This window comes from Cnephaeus nilssonii (assembly GCF_951640355.1).
Source record: "Cnephaeus nilssonii genome assembly, chromosome: 6".
Taxonomy (NCBI): domain Eukaryota; kingdom Metazoa; phylum Chordata; class Mammalia; order Chiroptera; family Vespertilionidae; genus Cnephaeus; species Cnephaeus nilssonii.
Genome location: NC_137077.1, coordinates 35,984,078 through 35,998,204, shown reverse-complemented (window position 1 = coordinate 35,998,204; position 14,127 = coordinate 35,984,078). Strand labels below are relative to the sequence as shown.

Sequence of the window (14,127 nt, the reverse complement as noted above, 5' to 3'; positions counted from 1 at the left end):
AAAATCTTAAAAGGACCAAAGCTCTGAAATTTATTAAAACTAAAAAGGGGATATGCTGGAGGAAAGGGCCAAAAAGTGGTTAGCATGTAGATGCGAGGAGTCCATCAGAAGGCTGATGGACTTTGATATTCAGCAGGGCTGAAAATCTGCATATTATTACCTGCTGCTGGCTGAATATCTGAAGGCGATCCCCTAACCTGATAATCCTTTTATTGTTTACCAAACTTTACCATTGAAATGGCTGTTTGCTTTGCTAAAGGGTAAATGTGTATTCCAGTAAATAAAAAGCTGATGGGTCCAGAGATTCAGCGAGCTTCGCCACTAGAGTGAAGCTTCTGCCTGGTTTTCCCCCATGCCTTCTAAATTTATATTTCTTGTCTAGTATATCCTTTTATGTGCGGCCCCTTCTCCAGATTCTGAGTCCTTGCTGCAAAAGGTTGTGGCACTGCCCTTCCCTGTCTAATGGAAAATACCGATTAGCAACCAGTATTGAGAATGAACATGGGGTAGCCTGAGGGACTCTAGGGGAGAGTTTTGCTGTCTGAAGCAGAGGTGAAGTCCTCTTTAGGAACAGAGCTTAGTAAGCAAAGGCAGGTGGTATGAGAGAGGAGCAATTACTTCTTTTTTAAAATTTATTTATTGTCTAAAGTTTTACATATGTCCTCTTTTTCCCCACTTGACACCCCCCACCCAAAGCCATTCTCACCCTGGGCAAACTCCCACCGCCCCAGTGTCTGTGTCCATTGGTTAGAGGTGCGATTACTTTTGTGTGACTGTGGCACAAATGGAAGGGGAGGGCCAAGAAGTGCAGTTGAACAGATGGTCCCAAATATAAAGTTTTGAATTAATAAATGGTGGTTATGACTTTTTTCCTGCCTTAAAAAATACCTAAACTCCTTAATTGCATTCAAAATGTATTCTGCTGAGGTGAAATATAATTTCATTCCTAGTTCTGTTTGGATGCCTATTTGTTTAAATAATTATTCTCCTTGGAGAGCAGCAAATGACAGAAACATAGATTTTGTACAAGTGTCAATGAGAGTCTGATCACAAATCATGTAGCAATCACCTGCCTTTATGGGCTGACATATAGTGGGGGAGTGTGGGAAAGGCTGACCACCTGAGATAAATCAAGGTATCCTCTGCTTTGAAATCTAGGGGTGTTGAGTGTCTTGACACAGTTTGGGAGGCAGGGAAGTACCTGGAGAAATCTCTCGCTGTGGTTGAGCGGAGTGTTTGCTGCCTCCCTCTTTCTCTGGGGGATTCTCAGAGACTACTGCGCTGTAACCTCAGGTGTCAGAGGGGTCAGCAGTAGACTGAGTGTGGACTCTCAGTGCCAGGGTCTGGAATCAAAGGAGGTCTGTCCCCTTCCTGGGCATATCCATATGGAAGCACCATATGCACCAAGAGACAGCACTTTAAGGAGGCAGTTCACTGACAACTCAATTCCACCCTGAAAATGCCCCGAGGCTTTAGACTTCCCTGCACTGACCGAGGGCATCAGCGTGTCTTTTCTCTATCTATCCTGACAAACTCCCCACTCTGAGAGCTTTCTTTTCACCAATTAAGCAAAGCATGATTTATTAACAACTATAAGTCACCTCCAGGTCCTTTCAAGGACTTTCATTCTTCTTTGTCCTGGATATTTTTGATGACAGGTAAAAATATCTATCCTCAGAGCTACACGAGATAAAAATGTTGGCCCTGAAGGGAATGAACTCTCGATTTAGCTAATGCTTCCTTTTGAAGAGTATATCTTAAATGGAAATACAGTAGTATATGACATTAAAATCTGACAAATTCACTGTGAAAATCTATTTTCTCTGCTCTGATACTTTTTATGCAGAGGAAAAAGAAAAAAAGAAGTAACAAGGTAAATTTAGTAAATAGAGCAGAAGAACAAAGAAGCAGAAAACAGAAGCATACTTATTCTGAGACTGCGGCCATGTCCTAAGAATAAAGTAGTTCCTGTTAGTTGGCAAGAAGGGGAAAACGCTGCATATTATTTCTCCTGCACAATAGGAAAGTAAGGAAAGTGTATCTTGGCCAAACAGGTCAAGAGACTGACTCCTGCCAGATCTGGAGGAATCCTTTTCTCTTTCCATTTTTCTTTACTAACCTTGTGATTACTGCTATGTAACACCCCTTAACACTACAATAATTGCTTGTGTTTATCAGTTTATCATCATAACTATAAGATGGGCACTGTTATTAGCCTCATTTTACAGTGAAGGAAATGAAGCTCAGAGAAGCCAAGGAACTTGCTTGGCATCATCACACAGCCAGTAAGTTGCAAAGCCTCAAGTTGAACCCTTGTCAATCTCCAAAACCTGTCTTCTGAGCTTTTGGAGGCTAATATGCAAAGTGTCCCCTCCGGAGTTCGACTGGGAGACCTGGAGTTCAATCGCTCTCTATGACATGTGCTGACCAGCAGGGGGCTGTGTGGAATGAAGGAAAGCACCGGCTGGCAGCCAGAAGGCCCCGATCGGCCCTGATCGTGGGTCAGGCCTAGGGACCTTACCCATGCACAAATTTCGTGCAACAGGCCTCTAGTATACTATATTTTCTTTAGTGATAATACTGAGTTCATTAAGAAGTGAGAAACCACTTCTATGTAAAGTATCCCCAAGTACCTCTTTCAATCCTAAATGACATTACAAGACTAAGCTACTTAACAAGACCTGGGGATGGAGGGACTAGCAGGGACAGGGTAGCTAAAGCTAGCACCATTTCAAAGCACGTTGTTTCAAGGGTGTTCCCCTTTGCTGTCTCATTAGTGAGTGACAACAAAGAATCAAAGACAAACACAATCTGCCCACTCCTGTCCCCTCATTTGAGCCAACTTACTCCATAGAGTCGATGATTTTTTTTGGCTCCACAGGGCATGGATATATGACTTCATCAATGTGCTTCAGGTTACAGTTGGAAAAGGCAGTAGAGATATGTATGAAGGCTTCGAGCTTTGGCATCTGACTGGCCATGAGCAGGAGCTTCTGGGTGGCAGTAACGTTGAGCTGCACGGCATGTCTAGAGAGAATTAGGCAGAAAGAAACACACCTGGCCTGTATCATGCTTCTTGGTGAAAAGAGAGTCAAGTATACCTATGATCCCTACACTTACTTAGCACTGCTCTGAAATTCCAGCCTTGTAATTAGGAAAAAAAAAATCACAGATATAAATATTAATAGATGTAAAGCAGTCACAAACCCAATGTCAGATTACATCATTGTATATCTGGAAAGCAAACAGAAGCAGCTAAAAAATGTTGGATGGACAATAAGGACAGAAAAAATAATTAGAGAATACAGTGGAAGAAAGGCACAGATTCAAAACCCAACATTTAAATATATATCACATTAATAATAAACAAATAGACTATTAAAAATGATAAAACTTCAAAGGGTCATGACAAAAAAAATGAATAAATATAAAGAAATATATTGTTCCTGGATAGAAAGAACTAATGTTGTTTTTCTAAATGAATCTACATATTCAAGGTAATCCCAATAAAATTTCCAACACTTTAAAAAAACTGGCAAATTATTGTAAGTTTAATCAAGAAGTATAGCAGGTGAGAATAGTCAAGAAAATCCTATTAAAAATGATGTGTGTATACTTGCCTAATAAAATAAAAATTATAGTAATGAAAATACTATGGTATTGAAAGAGAAAGCTGAATGAAACTAAAAATGATAATTTAATATGTTACAAGTTTCCTTTCAAATAAAGAAGCGAAAATAAATCATTTAATAAATGTTTTAGAAGTAACCATCTGTTAGAAATAATAAAAAAGGTTACTCTACATTCACACCTACCTCACTCTTCTTTTTACAGAACTTTCCTGACTTCTCATTCCCCCTTATTGCTAAATAAATGTTAAATGGGTCAAAATTGAAATGTGAAAATGAAACAATAAACATACTAGAAGAAATTTCAAATAACTTCACACATAATAAAAACAAAGTTGAGGACAAATGGTAAACTTAAAATATTTGAAGCCTTTTAAAAAACAAAGAATTGTTAAATATTTCAAGAAATCTTAAAATTTATAAGAAAAAAAAATGCTTCAAATGAAAAATAGGCAAAAACTGTGGATAGGTATTTGAACAAAAGAATAAAATACCAATCAGCATTTAAACATCTTCAACCTTTCTAATTATCAAAGAAATAAAAATCAAAACTCACAATGTCATTTCCATGATCAAATTAACAATGTTAAAAAGAATTAAAGAGTTATAATAGAGTATTGTGGTGGGCTTTGAAATGGGGAATCGTGTGCATAATGATGGTGTAAATTGATGATACCATATTTTGAAGAGCGATTTAGCATTATATGACAAATTATAATCTGTTCCTAATCTGGGCGCATTTGATACATACCTAACAATTCCACTTCTTGGTATGTACCCAAAGGGAAGCACCCAAAGGTATATAAAAAACATTTATGTACAGAGGTGTTCATTGCAGAGTTGTTTACAATAGTGAAAAATTAGAACAATCCACCAAAACAGAACTGGTTGAATACATATATTACACATGTGTACAAAGGAATATCATGTAGTCATTATAAATTATAATAGACAATGAAAGATAAAAATAAATAAATCAGCAGTTTGCAAACATGTTCTCAATATGATGACTTTGTTGTAGATTTGAACATAAATCTATTTTACTATGGATGCATATAGAAAAACTGGTGTGGCTCAGTGGTTGAGCCTCGACCTATGAACCAGGAGATCACAGTTCGATTCCCAGTGCGGGGCACATGCCTGGGTTGCAGGCTCAATCCCCAGTGGGGGGCGTGCAGGAGGCAGCCGATCAATGATTCTCTATTATCATTGATGTTTCTATCTCTCTCTCTCCCTCTCCTTCCTCTCTGAAATCAATAAAAACATATTTTTAAAAAAAGAAAGGGAAAACTGGAATGAATGTTCTCCACAATGTCAAGTGGTTAGCTCTGGCATGTGAGATTTTTAGAGAAGTTTTACTCCTTTGTACTTTTTCATTGGGACTACCTTTAAAAAAAAACAAAGAAAAACAGAAACCATAGATTTACAAACAGGTGTGCATGCACACGTGTATGCACACACACATATCCATACAAGCCACGAGAGGGGAACAGGAGGTACCTCAGGTGGTCATTGAAGCGCACGGTGGCGGCACAGTGGAAGACGATGTTGGTGCAGGAGAGCAGCTCCTGCATGTCCCCCTTGCTGATGGCCAGGTCGTTCTGGTTGAGGTCTGCGTAAACCGCTCTGATCTTCTCATGCACGTTGGGACAGACCTCTTTGACTTTTTCAAACAGCTGAAACAAAAATATAAATCAATATACAAAGATCACCAGCACCAGCACATTGTTTTTGTTCTCACTGACTTGTTTCATTCTAATTCTCAAAAACGGGTTTTACTAGTAGTTGTAATATCACTCAAAGAAGGCATCCCAAGAGCATTTGCTTCATTTCGTGCAATTCAAGTTTGGGATCATTCCTGCTCCTCATAATTTGATAAACATTTGAAAAAGTCAGTTCTAATAACCAGGAAAAAAGTGTGTGTGAACGTTCCTGCAGAGTGGAGGAGTGATAGTAAATTAAATGTCTCCGGCCCCGTTTCCTCCTCCCCTATGAGGCATCTCTGTGTTTACACATGGTGGTGATTCCATTTTGTGCTGGAAAATATTGTTTTCAGTGCAAAATTACCAGCAGATATAAATTTTCAGGCATTACAAAGTCTCATGAGGATAAATTCAAAACAACATGTTTAACTGGCCAGATTAACAAGATGTCCTAGTAGCACAAACATAATTGGAAACAAATTAAGCACATTTATAATGGTTAAAACAAATACACATTTTATATCCTCTCTTTCTAATATAAATGGCAGTTATTGCCAAGCAAGATAATTACATGAGCTCATGAACCTTTTATGGAATTATAATTGATTTTTTAAGATATTCTAATTTATAAAGGGCAAAAGAAGGAGCAGTGGCAACTTCAACTTTCATTACAATTAGTCACTTGGATCGAGGTCTCTACTTTCGCCTCCACACAGAAGTTCTTAAATTAAATTGGTGTTTTCCATTTTGTCAGGAAATATGATTTTAATAAAATGATCTTGGTCCCAACCTATTTTGGTAAAATGAAATTTTACTGTAATATTGGTATGATATGTTAACAGCGGGGGAAAGAAATGTAAGGCTGAATGTTTAGAAAAGTTAAGGGCAGAGGAAATTCATCTGTGGTTTTAATCATAATAGAGTATCAGAGACAGTCCTCTTCTGCCCTTTAACCACCAAAGAATGTTTTCATCTATTCCTTGGTCCTTAGTAGCAGGCTTCTTCTCTCTGTTAGAGATCTACCCCAGGCTTTTCTTTGGGTAATAAGTAGTTGATCTCAGGTAGTCAGAAGAATCATGCCTCGTTTGTGTCAGGCAAGACCATATTCAGAGGCCATGCTGGGAGTTTTATGAAGGTGATCAGAGAAGGAAATTAAATCCACATATTGCTTGGCAAGTTCATATACTCTATCTCTAAGCTACTATTTTTCTGCAAAGGGTCAGCCTTTTCCATGGGGTGTTATTTCAATTCTAAAAATAATTAAATTTGTGGAAGTCTCTTTTTCTGAATCTGCTTGATAGATTTTATTCACACGAAAAATTTATTTAAGGTTCTGTGGAATCTTTGACTTTGGCCTGTGATGATTTTTGGCTGTTTGACAGTAAGAAGGGGAAGATGATTTCAGTGTCCCCCCTTCTAGCAATGGGGTTCCTCATGTCTGATGTAAGCTGCTATACACAGATTTTCTATTTCCTTAGCTATTTTGTGACTCTAAAAGACAGAGGTTACTTCACACCATATTGTACTTTCAGACAACCAATGCAATGTTGAACAGCACCCAAATACTAATTTACAGCATTACTGTTATAGGAGATAATTATTATTTCAGGAAATAATGTCTCAATCTATATTCTATATATTGACTTATGATTTCAAATGAGAGGATATATTTTAATGAAATAGTCCACTTAAGAAAGTCTGAGTTTTCTGATCCAAATAATAAATGATTACTATGAGTCAAAATAAATCAATGAATTAGCTGCATTATATGACATGCCTTGTCTGAATCTCACCATATTGCTATAATTTCTAATTAAAAAAAAATACTCTGTAAATACTGCTACATCCTACAGAGAATGCTAGATGTTACAGCCAACTGCCATCCACCATGTCAGTACTTTTCAAGGTGTTATCCCCCAATCAAACTGCATGGGGATCACTAGCAAGTATGCGTATTAAAATTTTGTATTCCTGGGCTCCATGAAAGAAACTGAAGAAGACACAAATAAGTAAAAAGAAATATTCAATGGATTGAAAGAATCAATACTGTTAAAATGGCCATCCTAACGTAAAGCAATCTATAAATCCAATGCAATCCCTATCAAAATATCAATCACATTTTTTAAAGAAATAGAACAAATAATCCTAAAATTTTTATGGAACCACACAAAAGCCTGCATAGCCAAAGCAATCTCAAGAAAGAACAAAGGTGAAGGCATCACGCTCCCTTATTTAAAACTATAATACAAAATAGTAGTAATTAAAACAGTAATTGGCATCAAGACAGACACATAGATCAGTAGAACAGAATAGAGAGCCCAGAAATAAATCCATTCATATTTGATCAATTAATTTACAACTAAGGAGCCAAGAATATACAAAGGGGAAAGGACAGTCTCTTTAATAAATGGTGTTGGGAAAATTGGACAGCTACATGCAAAAGAATGAAACTGGAACACTATCTGATACTATGCCCCCAAATTAGGTCAAAATAGATTAAAGACTAGAACATAATACCTGAACTCATAAAGATCCTAGAAGAAAACATGGTGGTAATCTCCTTGACATAGGTCTTGGCAATGATTTTTTAATCAAAATCAAAAGCAACAAAGGAAAAAATAAATAAGTGTGACTACATTATAGTAAAAAACATTTCTGCACATCAAAAGAAACCAGTAACAAAAATGAAAAGGCAACTTACTGAATGGGAGAGTATATTTGCAATCATATATCTAAAAAAGGGGCTAATATTTAAAATATGTTAAGAAAACAACAACATACAACTCAATAACAAAAAATATCCAATTGAAAATTGAGCAGAAGATCTGAATAGACATTTCCAAAGATGACATACAGATGGCCAATAGACACATGAAAAGATGTTCAATATCATTAATCATCAGAGAAATGCAAATCAAAACCATGAGATATGACCTCATACCTGTTATAATGTCTATCATAAAAAAGACAAGAAATACCAAATATTGGAGAGGATGTGGGGAAAAGGGGACCCTTATGCACTGTTGGTGGGATTGTAAATTGGTGCAACTACTATGGAAAACAGTAGATAGATGCCTCAAAAAATTAAAAACAAAATTATCATTATGACTCAGCAATTCCACTTCTGGGTATTTATCCTAAGAAAACAAAAACACAAACTCGAAAAGATATATGCATTGTCATGTTCATTGCAGCATTATTTACAGTAGCCATGATATGAAAACAACCTAGGTGTCCATTGACAGATGAATAGATAAAGAAATTGTATATAGATAATGGAATATATATATAACTAATGGCCCAGTGCATGAAATTCGTTCACGGGGGTGGGGGGTTCCCTCAGCCCAGCCTGCACCCTCTCCAATTGGGGACCACTTGGGGGATGTCCGACTGCCAGTTTAGGCCCGATCCCTGTCTGATTGCCAGGGCTCTGCAATGGGTACTACCAACCTGGCCGGGGCTCTGCAATGGGCCCTCCCAGCTTTGACGGCTTGCCTCGGCTCTTGCAGCCATGGCTTTGTTTGGAAGGATGTCCAGAGGGTCGTCCGTAATATGCCTGGTCTAATTAGCATATCACCCTTTTACTAGTATAGATGGAATATCCTATATAATAAAAGGCTAATATGCAAATTGTCCCCTTGACTGGGACTTAGACCAGAAGTTCAACCAGGGGGTGGTGCCAGCCGGCCAATCTTCTGCGTCCCCTCTCCCTAGCCAGACCAGCCCAGTCAGCCCCGATCAAGGTGGGCCAGCCGGACCCCACCTGTGTATGAATTCATGCACCGGGCCTCTAGTGTATATAAAATGGAATGTTATTTTGCCATAAAAAATAATGAAATGTTGCCATTTGTGACAACATGGGTGGACCTCAAAGACATTATGCTAGTAAAATAAGTCAGACAGAGAAAAGCAAATACCGTATGATCTCTCCAATATGTGTAATCTTAAAAAACAAAGAAAAATGAAAAACAACGAGCTCATAATACAAAGAACAGATTGGTGATTGTTGCCAGAGGCAGGGGCTGGAGGTTGGAAGAAATGGAAGTGGGGGTATATATTTATTTAAAATCAATGAATCAAACTACTAATCCTGTGTGGTAGGTGCTATTATTTTCATTTTAAAGTTTAAATAGCCCAGCCATACAGAACGTAGGTTCTTGCACAAGCTCTCATTACTCAATTTATCCTGAGGTGTTTGCATCCCCAAACCTATGCTTTTAACCTCAGCATGCACTCACATGCACAGTATATTCCTGGGCCCAATAAATAAGAAATTACTGGGGCATAATCAGGACTTTTGGATTTTACATGAAGTTCTTTAGTTGATTTTTACTGATCCCAAGATGAGAACGTCTTTAGTTGGAATGATAACACAGATAATTACTGATGAACAAATGTCATTTCCCTTTATAACTGCCCAGGGCAGTTACAGGATATCAGTGGTTTTCAAGCAGTAGGCATAAGAATAATCTGGGGACTGGTTAAAAATGATACCCATACTCCACCCTCAGAGACCTGGGCGTGGTAGGTTTGGTATGTCACCCAGGAAGTTATATTTCTTAACAACCTCCACCGATAGGTGTGACATACTTGGAGAAACACTGACTCTGAACATTCATGTCCATTTGTAAAGCCAGGGCTTAAATTTCGCCCCAACCCTGGTTTGTAAACTCCTTGATTCTTGTCCATCTATGCTTGGCAGCTCCCAGTTCATTGAAAGGATTCAAATTTTGTTTATTAAATTAAAATTAATTACTGTGAGAATACTAATAGAATCATGAATGGGAGCTTGATTCCTGAAATTGCTTGGCTCCAGGCTCTTTCGTAGCGGGAGGATGAAAGGTAGCAGATCACTTGTCCTAAATGAAGACACCCTGGGCCCTCTGTACTAACTGCCAATGCCAGTAGAAATTCTCAGAGCAGAGTAGACCTTTTTCCTTTGTAATAATGACAAGCCCAAAGGACAGATGAAATGATGCACATGGATCCTCAATAGATATCAGCTCTTCTGAACATTTCTTTTGCTAATGAAAGGATTTTAGAGACAGGAGAGGCAGTTAGGGAAAAGGCAGTTTTAGGGTAAGGGCCCATGGAGAGGAATGCATATTTGATGGGCAGAGATGGCTTCAACCCGCCAGATTGTTTATAAGAATGTTACAACATAAGGCGAAAAAGGAGAAGGGGGGCACTGGGTGAGATTTGAAACTAGGAAACAGATACCATGCAGGGAAAAGGGGGAAAGAGGTCAATTAGGAAAACATGGAAACATAAAATAAGGTTCCAATTAGAAAGTAGGACGAACAGATAAAGAAGCTTCGAGCATTTATAAACCCGTAGACAAAGAGACTCACTGGACTGGTTTTTTTTTTTCCCATCTTGGAGAGAGAGCAGGGTTCTTCATTTTGGGGACCCCTCCCCAGGGGGAGTTTGTGTATCCTTGCAATAAACTTCCACACTTTTGCTTAAAATATTTTAGTCTGCAAATTTATTCTACAAACTTCGTAGGACAAGAACCTGCGAGAAGAGTCCCAGCTTGCCATTCGGGGTATCACTAATGTGAGACATGGCCGAAAGGTCAGAAAAAGTAGATGGAATAAAAATGAGTGAAAAATAGCATTAACACCATTTGTCCACCATCCAGAACTGAAATATCAGTGCTGACATGTACACATAAGGAACTGTTTGACATTGAAATTGGGACTCAAAAGAACTGTTGGCCCAGAAAGAAACTCACTACAGACTGATTCATTTGCCTCTCAGCATAACCATTATTGTTTGTCTCATTTTCGGTTCTTATAAGTGTATTTCTAGTAGCACATGATCTCACTCATCTAGGGGAAATGTTGAACAACATAGACTGATGAACAAGAACAGACCCGGAGACAGAGAAGCATCGATCAGACTGTCGGACCTCATAGGGAAGGTAGGGGAGGGTGGGGATAAGGGGGAGAGATCAACCAAAGGACTTGTGCGCATGCATGTGAGCCTAACAAGTGGTCATGGACAACAGGGGGGTGGGGGCATGCGTGGGGAGGGGTGTGGGATGGGAATAGGGGGGGGGGATGAAGACAAATATGTGATACCTTAATCAATAAAGAAATTTTTTTAAAAAGTTCACTGAAGCGCCCCACCAATGAAGAACTTAATTATTTTAGATTTTAAGTGCTGATCTTATGCCTTCTCATATATTCTTTACTTAATGGCATAAAACTGAGACGGTAAAGAAGGAACAACCACTCGCCATTTAGGAAAACTCAAGCCGAGGGACTGCTGCTTCTCCACTTAGGAAACCCTGTGGCAGAAGCAGGCACATCTCTGTGGTCCCTGGAAGATAGCAGCTGCGCTGTGGGCCAAGCATTTCCAACTGATAACAAAGCTGTACTTTCTTTTCTTGGGAAGTTTAGGAGTGTTCCCTTGATTGGACACTACACAGGCAAGTATTCTTTCTCCTAATTTGTTTTTAAACATGAGTGGCGGTCTTATTAATGGCAATAGTAACTTATCACCCAGAGGCATCAGAGAAACTTTGCAAATCCTAAGTGAGAAAATTCAGCAGAATGAGAAAACCAGAAAGAGAAATTATTTTGGAACCAATAAACTCCTTAGGTACAACTCGACTTCTGTAGCCAGACACTAAGACTGCATTTTTATTAGAAGCAGGACCTGGGCAAGGGATGGGGGCAGGGCATTTATATCGTGCTTTTGAAGCAATGTCGAAGTCCTGAACTTGAACCCCCACCATCCACGAGACCTCACGTTGGAGGTATGCACAAAGAGGTTCGGTCTCTGTTTCCTGGGCATCACTGAGGTAATCAAATCTTTTATGATCACGAGAGTCTTTACTAGTAATCCTTATTCAGTTTACTGAGTCCCTCTCTTCAAATATTACTGTTATTTAGTCCCAATAACCCACTAAAATCTGCTTAATATTTAAAAAAAAAAAAAGGTAAGTTCCCTTCGACTGAAGGGCAATCTTTGTGAAATAGGTGGTACTCTAAAGCAAAAGAGAACCTGTAACATTTGTCAGAGAAATTTTAGTGTGGAGGAAAAGCCAACCAATGCGTCATCCCAGTTAGCTCTCAAACAAGAAAGACTTGTTAAGAAAGAATATAATGTAAGTTGAGAACAATTAAACAGAAATAAGTACATGTAGATTAAGGAAAATAAAACCATCATAACCCAATGCAAAGATTCAAAAATTTAAAACATGTTGGGATTTGGCTAGCTCATCAATGAACTCCCATAAGATATAAAAAACTGACCTAGAAGTTTTTACTGCTTAGCGAGGGCGATTTCTTCAGGACCATAATGCAGTGTTGTGTGGTAGTGTGGTTATCAAACTTTGGCACATAGCAGGCTTGCCTGGGAAGTTGTTTACAAAACCAAAAACCAAAAACCCAGATGTCCTCACTGTGGAGAGCCTGACTCCACCGTTCTGAGTGGAAGCTTGGGCACCTGTGCTTTGTGCAAGTCTCTAGCGAGTCTGATACACGGGGAAGGGGAGAGCCATCGGTGATGTATCAGAAAGATCAGTCAGGCTCCTGGAATCAGGAAGGCCAGGGTTTGCATCCTAGTTCTATCATATTAGCTGTGTGACTGGGGCAAATGACTCACCTTCTGGTGCCCATACTATCTAATAAAAGAGTAATATGCAAATTGACCATCACTCCAAGACACAAGATGGCCACCCCCATGTGGTCAAAGATGGCTGTTCCCATGTGGACACAAGATGGCCGCCACAAGATGGCTGAAGATGGCTGGCAGGGGAGGGCAGTTGTAGGCAGTTGGGAGTGACCAGGCCAACAAGGGAGGGCAGTTAGGGGTGACTGGGCTGGCAGAGGAGAGCAGTTGGGGGAGACCAAGTCAGCAGGGGAGGGCAGTTGGGGGGGAACAGGACTGCAGTGGAGGGCAGTTTCGGGGGACTAGGCCTGCAGGTGAGGGCAGTTGTGGGTGATCAGGCCAGCAGGGAGGGCAGTTAGGGGGGACTGGGCCAGCAGAGGAGGACAGTTGGGGGGGACCTGGCCTGCAGGGGAGGGCAATTGGGGGGGACTAGGGCTGTAGGGGAGGATAGTTGGGGGGGACCCAGGCCTGCAGGGGAGGGCAGTTGGCGGGTCCAGGCCTGCAGGGGAGGGCAGTTGGGGGGACCAGGCCTGCAGGGGAGGGCAGTTGTGGGCAATCAGGCCAGCAGGGAAGGCAGTTAGGGGGGACCGGGCCAGCAGAGGAAGGCAGTTGGGGGGGGGGGGGGCCAGGCCTGCAGGGGAGGGCAGTTGGGGGGGCCAGGCCTGCAGGGGAGGGCAGTTAGGGGTGACTGGGCCAGCAGGGGAGGGCAGTTATGGGTGACCGGGCCAGCAGGGGAGGGCAGTTGAGGGCGACCAGGCCTGCAGGGGAAGATAGTTAAGGGCAACCAGACTGGCAGGGGAGGGCAGTTAGGGGTGACCAGGCCGGCAGGGGAGGGCAGTTAGGGGCAATCAGGCTGGCCAGGGAGCAGTTAGGCATCAATCAGGATGGCAGTGGAGTGGTTAGGGGGTGATCAGGCTGGCAGGCAGAAGCGGTTAGGGGCAATCAGGCAGAGGCAGGCGAGCAGTTGGGAGCCAGCAGTCCTGGATTGTGAGAGGGATGTCCGACCACCCATTTAGGCCCGTTCCCAGTCCTAGATTGTGAGAGGGCAGTCGGACATCCCTCGAGGGGTCCCAGATTGAAGAGGGTGCAGGCTGGGCTGAGGGACACCCCCATGCACGAATTTCATGCACTGGGCCTCTAGTCCTATATAATAAAAGCCTAATATACAAATTGAC

The 14,127-nt window shown here is 40.7% G+C and overlaps 1 protein-coding gene across 1 annotated transcript in view; it reads right to left on the bottom strand.

Annotated features, from left to right (window-relative positions):
* Positions 1-14,127, bottom strand: part of FAR2 (fatty acyl-CoA reductase 2) — a 139,951-nt gene that overhangs the window by 29,576 nt on the left and 96,248 nt on the right. The window contains exons 3-4 of the mRNA XM_079775601.1: positions 5,130-5,305; positions 2,848-3,027 (exon numbers count right to left, since the gene is read on the bottom strand). Coding sequence (XP_079631727.1) covers positions 2,848-3,027; positions 5,130-5,305 — 356 coding nt within the window. The remainder of the gene's footprint in view (positions 1-2,847; positions 3,028-5,129; positions 5,306-14,127) is intronic.